The sequence below is a fragment of the Austrofundulus limnaeus genome, unplaced genomic scaffold (genome assembly GCF_001266775.1).
Source record: "Austrofundulus limnaeus strain Quisiro unplaced genomic scaffold, Austrofundulus_limnaeus-1.0 Scaffold2144, whole genome shotgun sequence".
Taxonomy (NCBI): domain Eukaryota; kingdom Metazoa; phylum Chordata; class Actinopteri; order Cyprinodontiformes; family Rivulidae; genus Austrofundulus; species Austrofundulus limnaeus.
This window is the reverse complement of record NW_013954546.1, coordinates 1-16,498: the sequence shown is the minus strand read 5'-3', so window position 1 is coordinate 16,498 and position 16,498 is coordinate 1. Positions and strand designations below refer to the sequence as shown.

General features: G+C 42.0%; 2 protein-coding genes across 3 annotated transcripts; one reads left to right on the top strand and one right to left on the bottom strand.

Annotated features, from left to right (window-relative positions):
* Positions 1–481: 481 nt before the first annotated feature.
* LOC106537134 (N-deacetylase and N-sulfotransferase 2) lies at positions 482–14,091 on the top strand. 2 transcript variants are annotated; one of them, XM_014034504.1, is given in 15 exon segments: positions 482–652; positions 2,115–2,150; positions 2,503–4,030; positions 4,778–4,865; positions 4,968–5,122; positions 5,984–6,169; positions 7,060–7,188; positions 7,393–7,575; positions 8,017–8,113; positions 8,201–8,324; positions 9,144–9,318; positions 9,410–9,580; positions 11,278–11,387; positions 12,054–12,156; positions 12,273–14,091. In XM_014034504.1, coding segments are annotated over 13 exon segments (2,721 nt in total). In that variant the 5' UTR covers positions 482–652; positions 2,115–2,150; positions 2,503–2,956; the 3' UTR covers positions 12,399–14,091.
* Positions 14,092–14,191: 100 nt separating this feature from the next.
* Positions 14,192–15,952, bottom strand: LOC106537135 (zinc finger SWIM domain-containing protein 8; the record flags this gene model as incomplete). The annotated part of the gene is given in 2 exon segments (XM_014034506.1): positions 14,192–15,694; positions 15,774–15,952. Coding segments are annotated over 2 exon segments (383 nt in total), but the record flags the coding sequence as incomplete, so codon positions are not given.
* Between the last annotated feature and the right edge of the window lie 546 nt (positions 15,953–16,498).

The following is a 16,498-nucleotide window of genomic DNA, read 5'->3' as shown; positions in this document are numbered from 1 at the left end:
TATAGACTTACATTGTACAAATTTAGACTCTTACACATACAATAATTCTGACAGTTATCTTATCCCATAGAATTCTCTCACATGTTGTGTGGTTGGGAGTATTTTTATCTGTGTACTGTAAAAATGCATGTGAAATTGCAAGGAGAATGTACTGGGCAGGCTTTTTTTTAAATGCAAGTGTTTAAATGTGCGACTGGTCAAATATATACACACCTTACCAAAACCAGGGATTTATAAATGCAAGGATGCTGAACAAACACTTGACCCCTCTATGGATATTGTGACCCCTTACCCAGAAAAATCCCAGAACCTTCACTGCCTTTATTGTTGGTGATATCAATGAGCAGCTCAATTGATCAAATATTAGTCAATACACGTGTATGTTTTACTGGGGAAATGAATAGTTTATTTAAAATAAAACGTCACTGTTAAGTGTCTTCCTTTTGATTGATGTGTGGAGCAGGTCATCTTTGTTATCACCGCCTCCTCCTCCTCCTCCTCCTCCTTCTACAGATTTGGGGCTCTCTCTCTGATCACAACCAAGATGGCTGCCTGAGTGGTGATGCTCCGAAGTGCACTTTAAACTCTCATTATTGAGCTTGACGTCCTCCATTATTGTGATCAGGTCGTTACCTGTCGAGCAGCAGCCCAGGTGAGTCACAAATCACCGGTGGTGGTTTTTATTCATTCTTTTTCTTCTTCTTGTCTCGTGCTGTCTTGTCTGCAACAGTGTCCTGCCACTCAGTGCAGCTAGCAGTGGTTAAATTAAAGTGTGTGGTTTTGCACAATGAATAATTCTTGCTGGCGGCAAAAAAAATACGTGTAGAGGAGAAAACGGAGTGAATGTGCAGTTCTTCGCAGAAGACGTGTCGGTTTGAAGGTGCTGCTTTGATGATGAAAGCGTCACGTTAGCAGCGGTATGCTAGTGTTGTTTTACGGAGCTAGCTTTGCGACAAGCTAACAGGCTGTGGGTTTTAAGTTTATTAAGAGTTCTGCTGGGCTGCTGTGACGCAGTCCCTTTGCGTGGTTGAGTTGTACTCGTCCAGACATGGTGGGGTATGAAGGTACGGTCGTGTAGGTGTTCTGTGGGGAGCTGCTGGGGTCAGAAATGAGTGTTTTCGTCCTTTTTTCTGTGTGACTGCTGTCGTGTTCGATCGGTGAACAGATGGTTCTGCTTTCTGCTTGACAACAGTTTAAAGGGAGTRGAAAATGTCGAATGGGGAAGGCAAGAGGGAGTTTTTTATTGACCATGAAGTTGAAACAGACCAGTCAGGAAGATGACATTTATAATTTCTTACATTGTGTTACTTGGAAAATTAAAACATTTTATTMACACATAACAAAACAGTTGACATTTGATGTTAGTTCGAGGTTTTTGGTGTAAAGTTGAGAGTCTGGAGTCATGTGTCGGCAGTAGCTGGGTCAGGGTGGTCCAGACATCTCTTTCCACAGCTCCTCTGGGCGGAAGGGGAACCAGCTGAGTTTCTCCTCTGTGTCACTGGTCTCCTCCCAGTTAGATATGATGTCCTTACCAGATGAACCACCTCAACGAGCCCACATCATCAGCCCCTCTCCACCGTGCTTGACAGTTGCTATAACCTGGCTGATATGCCATTCAGATATTATTTAACATTAGTCGGGTTGATGGTCAGCCACTGGAGTTTTTCCACCTTGTCGTCGTGTTAACACACCTGTTTCAAATAAGCACACCACTTGCCTTTATAGCTGTGCCACACTGATGATTTATGTTTAATCAGCAGCACCTGGCTGCTGCTTTCCCCTTTAAATCCTGTGAAAGCAGAAAGGTGGACTTAGTTTTTCCGCACAACGTTTCTGTTTTGCTTTTGTTTGAGTTTAATAATGACATGATGAAATCTGTTGTGTGTTTTTGGAGAAAGGCCAGGTCGTCCTGAACTTCTCATGGCTGTAATTCAATGGAGGATTCATTCGAACTAATCTTTACTTCATGTTGACAATTTTTGCATTATCAGTCTGATGATATGTGAAAAGGGTTTTGGTAAATGAATGCTTTTTTTTGTATCTGCTTTTTTTCCTTTTTAAACAAAACAAAATTTGACCACCCAATCTTTTAACATGTCTTTATTTTCTTTCAGAGACCTTTGGGTTTTTAGGACTACAATGTTTTTAAGGTGAGACTGACATACATACATACACACAAACACACAAACAAATAAATGAACAAATAAATAAACAAACAAACTTGTAATCAAACATCCCAGATTGAACTTTTTGGGGATAGTTAAGTATTACTGCGAACATTACCAAAGTATTTTTCATTTTTAGCTAAAAAATACACAAAAATGCATATGAAAACACAGTTCTAATCCAATACAATGCACATTATTATTATTATTATTATTATTATTATTATTATTATTATCATCATCTTGCTTTGTCAAACTATTTACCTGTTTTTTATGCACTTATTTGCTTAAATTAGTCTTTTTTTCTTACTGTCATTTTATGTTTTTGTCTCATCAGAGTGCCCAGTCGGGGTTCACCCCCCAAGTCCAGACCACCACCACTGATTCTTCCACAACATGTAAACAAGACGATCATGATAAAAGTACACTTGTAGAAAAATCAGCATCTCTCTCTTTTAGTTATAAAACAACAAACAAACAAAAATAAATCTGACCAGCTCAGCAGATAGCTGAGGTTTCTGTTTGAACTTGAAATTCTTCCCTTTTCAGTGTTTTGCGTTTTTTTTTTGTTTTTTTTTCCCGAGCTGAAAGTAGACAGCTGGTAATGGATGATGCTGGTCATGGTGACTTAGTGTAAATGGCTATCAATCAGCACGACTCACTGACAGTATTTAATGTCCAATCTTCCTCCCCCGCTCTATTCTCCTACCACTCCTGCTCCTCATCTCTGCCCTTCTGGACTTTTAACCGTCGCCACTTGCTGACCTGCCTTGCCTCCCTCCTCCGGCATCATGGTGGGCACAGGCTTGGGTTTTTGGAGGCTAATGCGAGGTGTCCGCCAGCTAGAGCTCCATCGCCTGATTCTGGCACTTATCATCTTCTGCTTGCTCTCCATGGCCTTCCTAGCTTACTATGTCTCCAACAGCCCCAAAATCAAAGAGCCCCCACCTTTACCTTTCAGTGACTGCGGTGGAGGTGGGGGGGTACCACCGGGCGTGAGCACTGGGGCTGCTGGTGGGGGGACGGGTGGCCAGAGGTCGCCCCTTCTACTTCCCGTGCACCAGGAGCGACTACAACAAGTAAAGACAGTTGACAGTTCCAGGACTGACCCTGTGGTCCTGGTGTTCGTGGAGAGCATCTATTCCCAGCTGGGCCAAGAGATCATTGCGATATTAGAATCAAGTCGCTTCCGCTACCGCACAGAAATCGCCCCTGGTAAGGGTGACATGCCCACTTTAACGGAACATAACCGTGGGCGGTACACGTTGATAATCTTTGAAAACGTGTTGAAGTACGTCAACCTGGACGTGTGGAACCGTGACCTGCTGGACAAGTACTGCGCCGAGTACGGAGTGGGCATCGTGGGTTTCTTTAAGGCCACTGAAAACACTCCCCTCAGTGCGCAGCTCAAAGGTTTCCCCCTCTTTCTTCACTCCCACCTGGAACTCAGGGACTARCGCATCAACCCCAGCGCTCCGCTGCTCTACATCACCAAGCCCAACCAGGTGGAGCAGGGCTCGCTGCCCGGAGACGACTGGACCATTTTCCAGTCTAACCACTCCACATACGAGCCCGTGCTTCTGGCCTCCACCAAATCCTCCGAGGCTCTGTCCCAGTTTGGACCCAGCCCTCTGCAGACCCTCCATGCTACGGTGGTCCAGGACTTGGGGCTCCACGATGGCATTCAGAAAGTTATATTTGGAAATAATCTCAACTACTGGCTACACAAGCTGGTGTTTGTAGATACGATTGCCTACCTTACAGGGAGGAGACTGTGTTTGTCATTGGACCGTTACATGTTGGTGGATGTGGACGACATATTTGTGGGCAAGGAGGGAACTCGTATGAAAGTGTCTGATGTGGAGGTGAGTGAACCCTAAATGATCAATAAACTTTAATTGCATCATGTTCTTGGATGTTCTTTATGTAGGACAGGTTTGTTTATATCTGCTGAGCTTTTTTATTTTCTGCTGTACAATGTATGAGTTCAGGACCAAACTGAGTAATATTTAGTAGAAGGATCGCTATTTCACTTTCATTCTTTTGAAAGAAAATATTGTTATGTGCTGTTRGTTTACCAGTTTGTGTGCTTGAATCATACGGAGAATGTACCAGTGCATGGAAAAGATTAAAAAATAGAGATCATACAAAACCAGAGAGCGCTCTGCTGAAAACAGGTTTTTAATGACCAAGTGTTCAGCACCAAAACAAGGAAGTGCATTGTATTTAACAAAGGCCCCGAGGCATGGCTCCGCCTATTTGATTACATCATCAGTGAGGGATCCCTACGCTGCTCGAAGCCACGCCCCCAGACATCATAATCTAGCCTAATGAGGATTTAAAATTTCAGTTATACGTTGAATTTTTTTCAGGCATGCATCTGTTTATATAAAATCACCAAGTTAAGCAAAACAGTCACATTTAACAATCTTTACAGTTCTATCTATCATAAGACTAAACCACGTGTAATGTAATTAAAATCAGCATAACCTAACCCCAATAAGTTTCTTCACTTGTGATTTAAGGTTTAAAGAGGACATATGTAAAATCCACTTTTTTAGCCCTTAAATACACAAAAAGTGTGGAGTTCATGTTTTTTTTTTCATCTCCAGGCTTTGCTCAACATTCAAAATAAGATGAGAGCACTGGTGTCTAATTTCACCTTCAACTTGGGATTTTCAGGGAAGTTTTATCACACAGGTATGGACGTCTCGTGACGCCTTCGTTCTCCACAACAATCATTAAACGTGGAGCTGAGCAGAAACGGTGTTCGACATGAATGTAATCCTGTTGTCGCCTCAGGTACTGACGAGGAGGACCASGGAGACGACATGCTACTGCAGCACAGGAAGGAGTTCTGGTGGTTCCCTCACATGTGGAGCCACATGCAGCCCCACCTCTTTCACAACGTCAGCGTCCTGGCCGAGCAAATGAAGCTCAACAAGATATTTGCTCAGGTTAGAGGAGATTAGTCGTTCAGTCTGCTTTAATCGAACTCTAGTTCGTTAGCATAGACGGTCCGGTTCGTTTGGGGATGGGTGAGTGTGTGATCGAACTCTCACGCGGGCCAAAAAAAGCGAGCTCTGGTCTGCCAACAAACTTGGGTGTCAGCTKGGTTGAAGTGAATGGACCTGTGAATGTCAGGTGTTCCAAAAGCAGGAAGTGGACTATAGTGCAGGTCATTATACATTATTGATAATTAGATTTTTTTTATGCTTTTTAAGCTCAATTGTTGATCGTATTGTACTCGAGATCGTATTATACGTGAATAAATATGGTAATTGGTTGTTATTTTTGAGTATACATGTRATTAATGTAATAAAGTTACTTGTATACCTTGCTCCACGTCTGTATAAGGAGGACATCACTGAAGTTGCACGCACTCTACTCAGTTCACGCCGTGTCCTACGGAGCCGTCTCAGCCGCCTTGTGTGAAAAACAACATTCTCTATGGTCTTCTGCTCATGTTGAGCTCATTGTTGAGGAATATTTGTTGTGCACATTTTCCAAAAACACAAGAGAAATCTTACAACTACTAAAATCTGACATCACTCTATTTGTTTACATTTTGTGAAGCAGGAAGTTGCGCTCGGGTGTCTTCTTCAGAGGCTTTTTTTTTTTAAGAGTTGTTTCCTTCGGTTGTTCTTGGTGCAGCGCCACCACAGCTGAGGGGTGAAAASACCCTAAAATATCATGTTACCTTGTATTTCTACTCTCTAGTTACTTAGAATTACACATATTTGATTAATTATGTTCTTATCATACTGACCTCCAACCTTTTTATTGCTAACCTTATGTTTGAACGCTGCTGTTTCCAGGAGCACGGTATCCCAACAGATATGGGCTATGCGATAGCTCCGCACCACTCCGGGGTCTACCCTGTTCACAGCCAGCTGTACGAAGCATGGAAGTCTGTGTGGGGCATCAAGGTGACCAGCACTGAAGAATACCCCCATCTGAGGCCCGCACGATACCGCCGAGGCTTTATTCACAACGGGATCCAGGTCAATAACCACTGCTTTTATTAATTAATTTGGAATGATTGTTTCTGTGGGCAAACCTTCCTGTTTACATATTTGTGACTCGTGCTGACAAAACGAGTCACAATTTTGAGTTAATATTTTCAAATGCTTAGCTTCAAAAAGATAAAAAGTTTGTTGAAATTTGGTGATTTATCACCTGTCCTGGTTACAAGCTAGTTTTGTTTAGAAGAGTTCTGGTTTGAAAACTTGATTTTTATTCATCAGGAATTACACAATGAAGCCAAATGTTAACAAAAGCCAGCAGAGAATATGGTCGGTTTCAAAGGAAACCTGCTAGACTTGGATATAACGTTGTTATATGATATCTGTATGGACTCATTTTTATGCAAATRTCAATTACTTTTTAAAGCTGGATGATTTTTTTAATGTACAATTTAAATCAAATCTTGAACACTAATTAATCCTGATAATCTCATGTCCAYTCAGCCTCACCTTTCATATCCAACAAGCAAAACCTCAAACTTTTTCATGTGTTGGGTCAGACTTATGTGGGACACTCAACATGAAGTAAAACTAATAAAACAATAACAATTTTGCATAATGACCCCCTTTTTAAACCAGTAGGCAAAAACAATGAAATATTAAGTAAATGTTTCATCCACCAAACAAGAAAAGCTTCAGCACTTGTGTGATGGTACTGATTACATAATACAGTCATTGTTCTCCGTTCCACTCATTTAACCCTGACCTTTAGCACAGTGACTGCTGGACCCTGCCGCCCAGAAAGGAAGAAAAAAATGAAACTGAAATGAGCCTTTTACTAATTCACACAGAAATATTAGTTTCTGAGGAACAAACACATACACACACGAGTATAACGTGGAGTAATCAAACCCTTCGTTTTGTCCCAGGTGTTGCCCAGACAGACTTGTGGTCTGTTCACACACACCATCTTCTACAACGAGTACCCCGGAGGCTCAAAGGAGCTGGACAAGAGCATCAGAGGAGGAGAACTCTTCCTCACCGTTCTCTTAAACCCTGTAAGAAAGCCTCCATCACTACACACCATCTGCACATGCGTGACCTTAGACTTGACTCTGACAACACCAAACACTCTGGGTCGATGAAAGTCCGTCCAGAAACCACACGCAGATGATGTAATTATCTGTTTTTGTTGGCGTGACTCAACTGTCTTCTGTCCTTGTTTTTAACTCGTCTCGTTTGTCGTGCCTGTTTTAATCCAGATAAGCATCTTTATGACTCATCTGTCTAACTATGGCAACGATCGACTTGGCCTGTACACCTTCGAGTCTCTGGTGAAGTTCATCCAGTGTTGGACCAACCTCAGACTGCAGACGCTGCCCCCCGTCCAGCTGGCTGAAAAATACTTCCAGATCTTCTCAGAGGAAAGAACCCCACTCTGGCAGGTAGGTGCATTTATAAAATGTAATAAAATAAAGTGAAGCTGGAGTGAACACAGGCCGCAGTGCAGAAAACATGAAAATATAGATTTTTGCATCATTAAAAGATGCATAAAAATGAGTTCATAAAGACTTATAATCTTCCTAATTTAGCTTTAGATCAAAGTTTTCTAACCAAATTCTTAAGAAATAATTCTTTTAATTCCAATCTTTTCAGTTTCCTTTTGAAATGTATCATTTTACGTCAGGGAAATCCCTTCATATAATGAGAAACTTTTCCCATTTTAAATACAGGGCTGGAATTCCCAATGACAAACAGAACTTGCTTGTTTATAACCAATAAATCACCAATTTTTAACAATTCTTTATTGTGACTCATTTTGCCAGCATGGGTCACAAATGGGTTTTACTCATGTTGTATAAATTAAACTTTAATATTTTTTTCAGAACCCTTGTCACGACAAGAGACATAAAGATATTTGGTCCAAAGAAAAGACGTGTGACAGACTCCCCAAGTTCCTTATCGTTGGACCTCAGAAAACAGGTACTCCTCTCTCAGCCTTTCTTTCTTTAACATTTTGATTATCTCTTATATTTTCATTATTCTAAACATGCCGCCGTTGCTCTAAAGGCACTACAGCACTTCATTCATTCCTGAGCCTCCACCCAGCCGTCACCAGCTCCTTCCCCAGCCCCACCACCTTTGAAGAGATCCAGTTCTTTAGTGGAGCAAACTATGAGAATGGGATTGACTGGTAAACATGAACACACACACACACACACACCCCTTCAGTTTACTCTTAATAGCACATCAGCAGGTGACTGTAGCTGCTTTAAGGAACATTTCAGCCCCCTGTAAGCGAACAGAGAGACGTGTGGAAGCTAACCTGAGTTTGAGCTGTGACCAGAGGAGAGCAGCCCTCAYCAATGTGTCGGGTCATGTTGCTGCTCTGGGCTGAGGGTGTTGTGATGGGCAGGTCTGGACTTGTCTGGCAGCAGTTGGTGCTTCTGTTGGCATGCCTTGATGCTCTCTCCGATTTGCTGTTTTACAATCTGGAGCTTAAGTTTCTCAATTGCTAGATTATCAATCTGGTTTTAATTACTGGACAAAAATGTTTTCATCATTTCAACAAAAAAAAGTCAAATAATGTAAAACCACACACCTAAAGTTAAAAGTCAGTAGGCCTCGTTTTGCAGCAGCAAGTCTCTTCAGGTTGGGTCTCTGTTCTCTTGGTCCATCTGAAGTTTTTGCCCTAAACGGTTCCAGATCCTGTGTGTTAGATTGGGGCTGCTTATGTGTCACAATATTTCAGTCAATCCATAGATTCTCAGTTGGGTCAAGGTCTGGACTTTGATGAGACTGTTCCAGGACTTTATACCATTTCTTCAGCAGTGTGTTTAGTCATTTTCCTGCTGGAAGTTGCAACCCAGGTTGTCAAGAAGGGCATCCATCATAAAACAGTTGCTAAATCTCTCTTTTGGTGACCCATGAAAGAACAGCTGATTGAGAGACGGTGTGCATCAAAAATACCACGTCTTTATCTTTACCGTCATGTCCCTGTTGTTTTTGTCAGGTACATGGAGTTTTTCCCATTCCCCTCCAACATCAGCACAGACTACATGTTTGAGAAGAGTGCCAGCTACTTTGACTCAGACGTAGCCCCCAAACGAGCCGCAGCCCTGCTGCCCAAAGCTAAGATCCTGGCTGTCCTCATCAACCCATCAGACAGAGCTTATTCCTGGTATCAGGTAAAACTACAATCCTCCCTCTGCTCAGTGTTCACTCTGTCTGTTTTGGTCAGTAATGAGTTTTTAATAATGTGTTCTGTGGTGAGCTCAGCATCAACGGGCCCACCAGGACCCCGCAGCCCTCAACAACACTTTCCACGCAATAATGATGGCCGGCCCCACAGCCCCCAGAGACATACAGGTTCTTCAGCGCCGCTGCCTTTATCCCGGGGCCTACGCTGCTCACCTGGAGCGCTGGCTGCAGTACTACCAGCCTAGCCAGGTAATGCTGACTAGTGAGAATGTGAGAATTCATGCAGTGATTACCTGTTCTCTGTTTGAAAGGCTTTGCTGTTCCTCTCACTGTGAAGTTCTAAAGCAGACTCATCTGCTTGTCCAGGCTTGTGCTTCAAAACATGTCTGACTTTTATCCAATTTGCTCCCTGCAGGTATCTTTTTCTCCTCCTGTTTCCTCCCCTTTCCCTCCCAGTGTTTTCAGACACAGTGGGAAGAAAAGATCTTCATAAAATCACTTAACTCAAGCTTTTTGATTTGTTGAATTTGCAACTAAAACTCAAGTCTATAAGAGTCATTTAAGAGCTACATGGTGGTTAATTTAGTATTTTTATTCTTCAATTATACACTACATACTATAATAGACTACAGGGGTGGAAATCTTCAGGTGCCTCATGGTTTCAGTTCTGAAGGCTGGGATGGGATTTTAAGACATTTTCAATGCATTTTAATTTTCTTGAAACTGAAATGATTTTTACATATTTTACATAAACAATGATTTATGTTTTCTAATAAAAAGTGGGTAATAACATGTAAAAAATTAAAAAATAATCAGGCTCAGACAGCTGTTAGCATAGATGCTAACTTAACATTAAAGACATCATAGAAAAGCTAACAAGATCAGTAGTGCTTATTACTGGTAATGTTTTAAATTCTTATTTATCCAAACATTTTCTAACTTCATCTGTTGCATATAGACATGAAGTATATTCTGACTTCAAAAAAAACCCTGCAACATTTCTACTACAGGAAGCTACAGTGCAGCAACGACTGTGTTATGACTAATTATTTATATCTGTTTCACCTTGACGCTGTCCAGTACTCATATATCTTATGATAACTTCTTTCGGCTGTTAATCTGTTGCCCCAGACGTCAGGACTCCAGCAACGGATTGACCTCTCTTGTTTGATAAGTTAACTCTTTGGGCTGTGAGCCCTGTGATTGGTTAGGCTGTTATATTTGTCGGATTGTGATTGGTTGTAAACTGTCACATTGTGTTAACATGATGTTATATTATTGGCTGTTTCCGCTGACGAGGCAGCCACAAACCCGACAGACTTCCTGATTGACTTCTGTTTGTTTGTTGCTCAAGAATTAAATCATTTGACGACCAAACACACACACTTTCTGTGCATTTATTCCAACGTGTTTCTGCATTCTTGATAAACTTGCCACYTCAGATTTTTGGCGTTGTCGGCACAAAATAAAAAGCGTCGGCACAAAATAACATTACATAATTTAGTTTTGACATTTAAAGTCTTAAAAAAAAAAAAACTTCTACCAGCCCCTGGTCAGTCTCATCTTCCCTTCATGGATTATGTTCTAATTCAGTTCTGGGGCGACGGTGACAACAGGAGGTGGAGGTTCGTCCCGTAACCAGTGGGTTGCTGGTTTAAAATCCCCTCTGTGTCTGTCTGCCCCAGTGCAGCTGTGGCTACAGTGTAGCTTACCKCCATCAGTGTGAATGACTGTAATGTAAAGCACTTTGTAGTCCTTGGACTTGATAAAGCGCTGTATAAGTTCAAGTCATTTAACTTGCTGGAGGTGGGATTAATAACTTCAACCAGCTTCATCTGTAAACTAACAAGATGACACACAATCTTTAAAACATTTTGAAGTGGCTGTATTATCTTTGTTTTATTTAACAGTGAGTCCTGAACGCTTCTGTTTCTGTTTGTTTTCAGCTGCATGTCGTAGACGGGGCCCTGCTGCGGTCCAACCCGGTCCTGGTGATGGAGGGAATCCAGAGGTTCCTCAGTGTCACTCCCACCTTCAACTACACGCAGGCTCTAATGTTTGTAACACACTCGTGCATCCTGCTAACCAGAGCAGTCACACGTTTCTGCACCAGCTTTCAAAGTCTACAGATGAATGGAATTTAAGAAACAAGGACAAGTTTAAAACAATGAAACGTTGAAGACAAACCAAGATGCTGGAAGTTGGTTTGCATCCTGGATTTTAACGTTTGAATGAGTCAAGATGCTTTCATGTTGTTGTTTTTTATATTACAAATTTGTCCTATGAAACGTTGTAGTAACAAGATCTGATGCAGCACTTTTTTTTTTTTTTTTTTGCTTTTTATGAGAGTTTATTTTGTGTTTTTAAATCACTACAGACTCAAAAACACAACTCCAGCTTCTGGTTTTGGGACCCCTAGGTTTAAAGAAGTCTCATTCAGGAAGTAGTTCACATTCTGAACAGGACAAAATGCCCGTTTTGAGCAGATGAAATACTGCCTTTCTCATCTTTATTAACATCATATTCTGTTTTATTCACAGGAAGTGGAAGTCAGAATGTTTTTAGTATACCGTATATGTGAGCTGTTGAGCTTGTAGTTTCACTTCAGGATGCTGAAAGTGCATTCCCCCCCAAAAAAAAATACTTCCTGTTTTTTTTTTCTGTTCAGTCTGCATTTGATAAAGAGTTTTTAATGCATTCTAATGATTGTATTTGTTTACAGGTTTGATGACAGTAAAGGTTTCTGGTGTCAGCGAGTGGAAGGAGGTCGAGCCAAATGTCTGGGCAAGAGTAAAGGCAGGAAGTATCCTGACATGAGTTCTGAGGTACATTTATAGCACTGGTACTACTTTACTGAACGACAGGTTAAAAGGTTTCAATAAATCAAACACAGCTGAATCAGAACGGTATAAAACAATCTTTTTTTTAAATTTGTTTCCAGTCACGTGCCTTCCTAGCAGAGTACTACCGTGACCACAACATTGAGCTGCTACGTCTGCTGAACCGTTTGGGCCAACCACTACCGTCCTGGCTTCGCCAAGAACTCCAGAGCACCAGCCGAAGTTGAGGCCGCACGTCCCATCAGATCTGCGGCGAAGACGACGTTTGGCTGCGGATTAGATCGTTCTTCCTGATCCGCAGTCAACAAAACCACTTTCCTCCAGAGGGCTACGTTGGAGCTCATGGTACCAGTGCTCCTGTTCGCTGGAAACCAGAAGACTGGTCAACATGAACTCAAGGTTTCGGGTTTCTCGTTCGATCCCCGAGGACTCCCCTCTTCATCTGTGGCCAACCTCCTGTTAAGCCCCGGGCACATGTGGGTCCGGCGTGTGGGACCGGGCCGACACTTTTACTCACCAACCGGGATTTAACGGTGACCAGCGGGTTGTGAGCTTTAAAAATGGAGGAGTCGGCCATGACGGGAAGCCGTGATGCTGGTGACCCTCCAGAATGATTGAAAAGGTTGAGGTCCGGGCGAGACCATCAGTACCCAGTAACTTTAAGCAGACTGTCCACTCAGCCCAAATCCTGATCCACTTCTCTCTAAGAGCCAACTTGTCCTGAAACCGAGCCGAGAGTGGAAACACGGTCCTGCGTTTAGACCAAACTGAGACTCTCCCTCTGGACTTTCTGGGTTCTTTGACATACTGGTTCGGTCCTGATGGTACAAGAACCTAGCTTCAGACCAGGGTTCTGGAGGCTCTGACCCGTGGGATGCTCTGCATTGATTTAATGAAAGTAGGCTTTACATACAAAACAATTAGGATGCTTCATTCCCAAAACTGAGTGTCAAAGTCAGATTATCCTTCAAGTATTTGAACTAATTATCACAAGGTTTTATGAATCTCAACTAAAACCCAGTTCTGGTCCAGGCTGTGCCTCCTAATACGAATTTGTCTTTTTATCACTTTTGTATCTGAATTGTTCAGCTGGGTTGTAGCACGGATTTTTGAACAAATACACAAAACACCATGGATGGATTAAAACCYAAAAATAGAGCAATTTTCACTTTTAGAGCGCTTAAATTTTCTAATAAATCTTTGTGATCTGGAATTAATGTGACTTTAACGTGGTCTGAACAGGTTTAATGTTTAGCTTTAGTTCATACATTTTCAAGATGATTTGTTAGCCCAGTCCACAAATGTTTTGGTCTCGTGCATGCATGAAGGTGAAAACTGGAGTAAAACTAAATACTCAAGTGGGACACAGACCTGGACCAGAGCTATGTGAACCTAGTAAAAACACCTACTATATATTTTGACTTTGAAGCAAATGGTTTTAAAAAAAAAGATTCTCAGTGTTTCATACCAGCTGAATAAAGTGAACAAAACTTAAGTCAAACAAAAGGAGCTGTGGGTGCCATTTAAACATTCACATTAAAAAAACAATAAAAATAGAAACTTATGTTTGCTATTTTTCTTTCGTTAAGACAGTCCTTTACCAACTAGTTTGGATTTTATTTATTCCTCATGAATGGACCCTCTCTTTTTTATTTTTAAAGCATTAAAGGAACTTGAGCTCTTATTGTGGTAGCTTATGAGCTACATTTATATTTAAAGCAACTTTAATTGGTTAAACATAAAGTCAACACAGGATCTCTAACAGTACCACTCAAACCATCAGGACAAGTTTATAGACTGACGGGCCAGTTCAGAGACTGCATCATAGCTGCTGTTTTCATTTCAGTTTTTCTATTAATGTCAAAAAAGCTAACACTGTATATTATCTTTAATAAACTTAGAGGTTGGAACAACCCTAAATGTCTGTTTTCTGGTTCATTTTCATCCTGAGCTGATCTCCAGTGATGGAGGTTTTACCAGCAGTTTGTTGGTTTCAGCAAGAAAAAGTTTTAACCCAGAGTAATGTTTTAATGGTTTTTATTAAGTAAACTCTACACTTTCAATATTGCTTTCATCTTTTTTTATCCTCTCTTTCTAAAGTAGAATATTTTGTAATAAGTACATATAGAACCTTTCAGTTGAGCTACACATCTGAGGAATACAAAAATACCACAGTTCGTTTTCTGCAAAGTTACTTCCTCCGGGTTCACACAGCCACAGCTCTTCAAGTAACCAGGGAGAGTCGTTCAAATAGCTCAGTGCCCAGTTTCAGAACCATCCGTGTTCTGGACCCACGGCCCGCGGCGGTGCTGCTCAGCTCCCACCACACACAGACGGAAGTTCTGCTGAAGGAAGCCTAAATGAATCCGATCCAGCAGTGCCGAGACCCGAGTCTTTACAGGAAACGTGAACAGCAGCCACCGTTCGGTCCATGTGTTCAGTCCAATAGGGGGCGCTGTGATCCAGTCAGGCTGGATGTTCCTCTTTATTTATACTGTGGCATCTTTTTGTTTTAGCTTCATGTTAAAAGCTCAGATCTTCTGGAATATTCTCAGCAGTGATGTGAAATCTGACAACTAAATGTTAAAAAAAAGAAGTCCAGTTTAGTGTGTTTTTTTTTTTTTATCAAAAAGGGTACTTAGGATCTGAAAAATTAGAGAAACTATGAAAGTGATTGTTCGATCCGTCTGGGGAAGAATTAAACTGGATGTTGGATGGGCTTTGTGGACCAGCGTGTTTTGGTCTGCAGCTGTGTTCACGTCCTCCCTCAGACTGAAGTGTAAATGTGGATCCTACACCTTCCATGTTCTTTTCCCTCCTTCCTGTTTTGCCATAGTCTATACAAAATATCAAAAAAAAAAAAAATACACAAAATACTTAAACATCTTCAGTCGTTCTCAAAAGGAAAACCTTTTTTTCCTACAAATCGTTTTGTCCCACGCTCCTAAAGTTTTCGGGTTTGAAGGTTTTGGAGAGGAAATCTCAGCACCAAACACTCTGGGATGGAAAGTGGTTTCCTTCAGAAGTGAACTAAAAAAACAAATAACATAAACCTACAACATGAAGATGGAAGACCTCCTGTTTAGAGGGTACAAAGAAAGAGGAGTCCACTGTTTTTTTCTCACACACACACCCACACACGCACGCACGCACGCACGCACGCACGCACGCACGCACGCACACACACAGAGCGTATGGCAAATAAAGAGGGAAGAGAGTAAGGTGAGTGGGCGTGTCCAACACTAGTGAAGGGGGAGGAGTCAGTGTGGCTCAGTGAAGTGGCAGTAGTAAAGCTGTGTGCTCTCCTTCGGCGTGCCGCTCAGGGAGAGAACGTTGCCATCTCCAGTGAAATGCGCTGCCACAGCTCCTTGGTCTGCTTGCCCCTCTTCAGGTTCTGCAGCACGTCGTTGAACTGCATCATCCCCACCGGGGTCAGGCAGAACGCCCCCCGAGCGCTGCGGATGATGTTGACAAAGTCGTCGTAGTCGGCGGGCGTCAGGTGGATGAGCCGGTGGTGGATGTACTGAGGAGAGAGAGGGAGGGAGGTGGGTTAGTGTGCTGCTCAGATTGRGTGAGCGCGTTCCTCGGGGTCCGCGTCCCACCTGCAGGTAGGCCTGCTGGCAGCGCTGGACCAGCTGGTGGAAAGCAGGCGTTCGGAGGTGGGCGTGGATGTGAGCTGGGTTCAGRCTCTGCAGGGCCTCCATGATGATCTCCTGCAGGACAAACGGGCTGAGGACTCCCTTCGCTGCGCCGACACAGAACTGATACACGTGGTTGACTCCTGACAGATCCAACAGGAAGAGAACAGGAAACGGGAGGGGATTACTGTTTCTTTGTACATAAGTGAAAACTTCAAAGCATGCCTCTTCATGACCAGTTAGCTGTATTTTATACAGTATAAGCTAAATATGCAAACAAACTCTTCTAGTCTTTTACAGCTCATACAAAATGTGGGAATTTGCCTCATTCCATCTCCACAACATTTCAGTGCGAATTACTGATTAAACTGTGTAGGGCTCATAAAAACACATTACCTTCTAACATTCAATTACACTTTGTTAAAAGACAGAGTTGTTATAATCTCAAAGGGATAGAGATGTTTGTTAAACCCAAATTTAGAACCAGTTTAAAGGAACGGYGTACTTCAGTCCAGGATATAAGATTATGGAATAATCTGGAAGATGACATTAAAAATGCCAGATCAATGAGTATATTTAAGAGAACGATAAAGAATAATTTGCTGGAGAAATATGTAAATGTATGAATTGTTGTTCAAGGAGTTAAACCTTTGTTATTTATCTTTTTTTTATAAACTAAAGCTTATTTT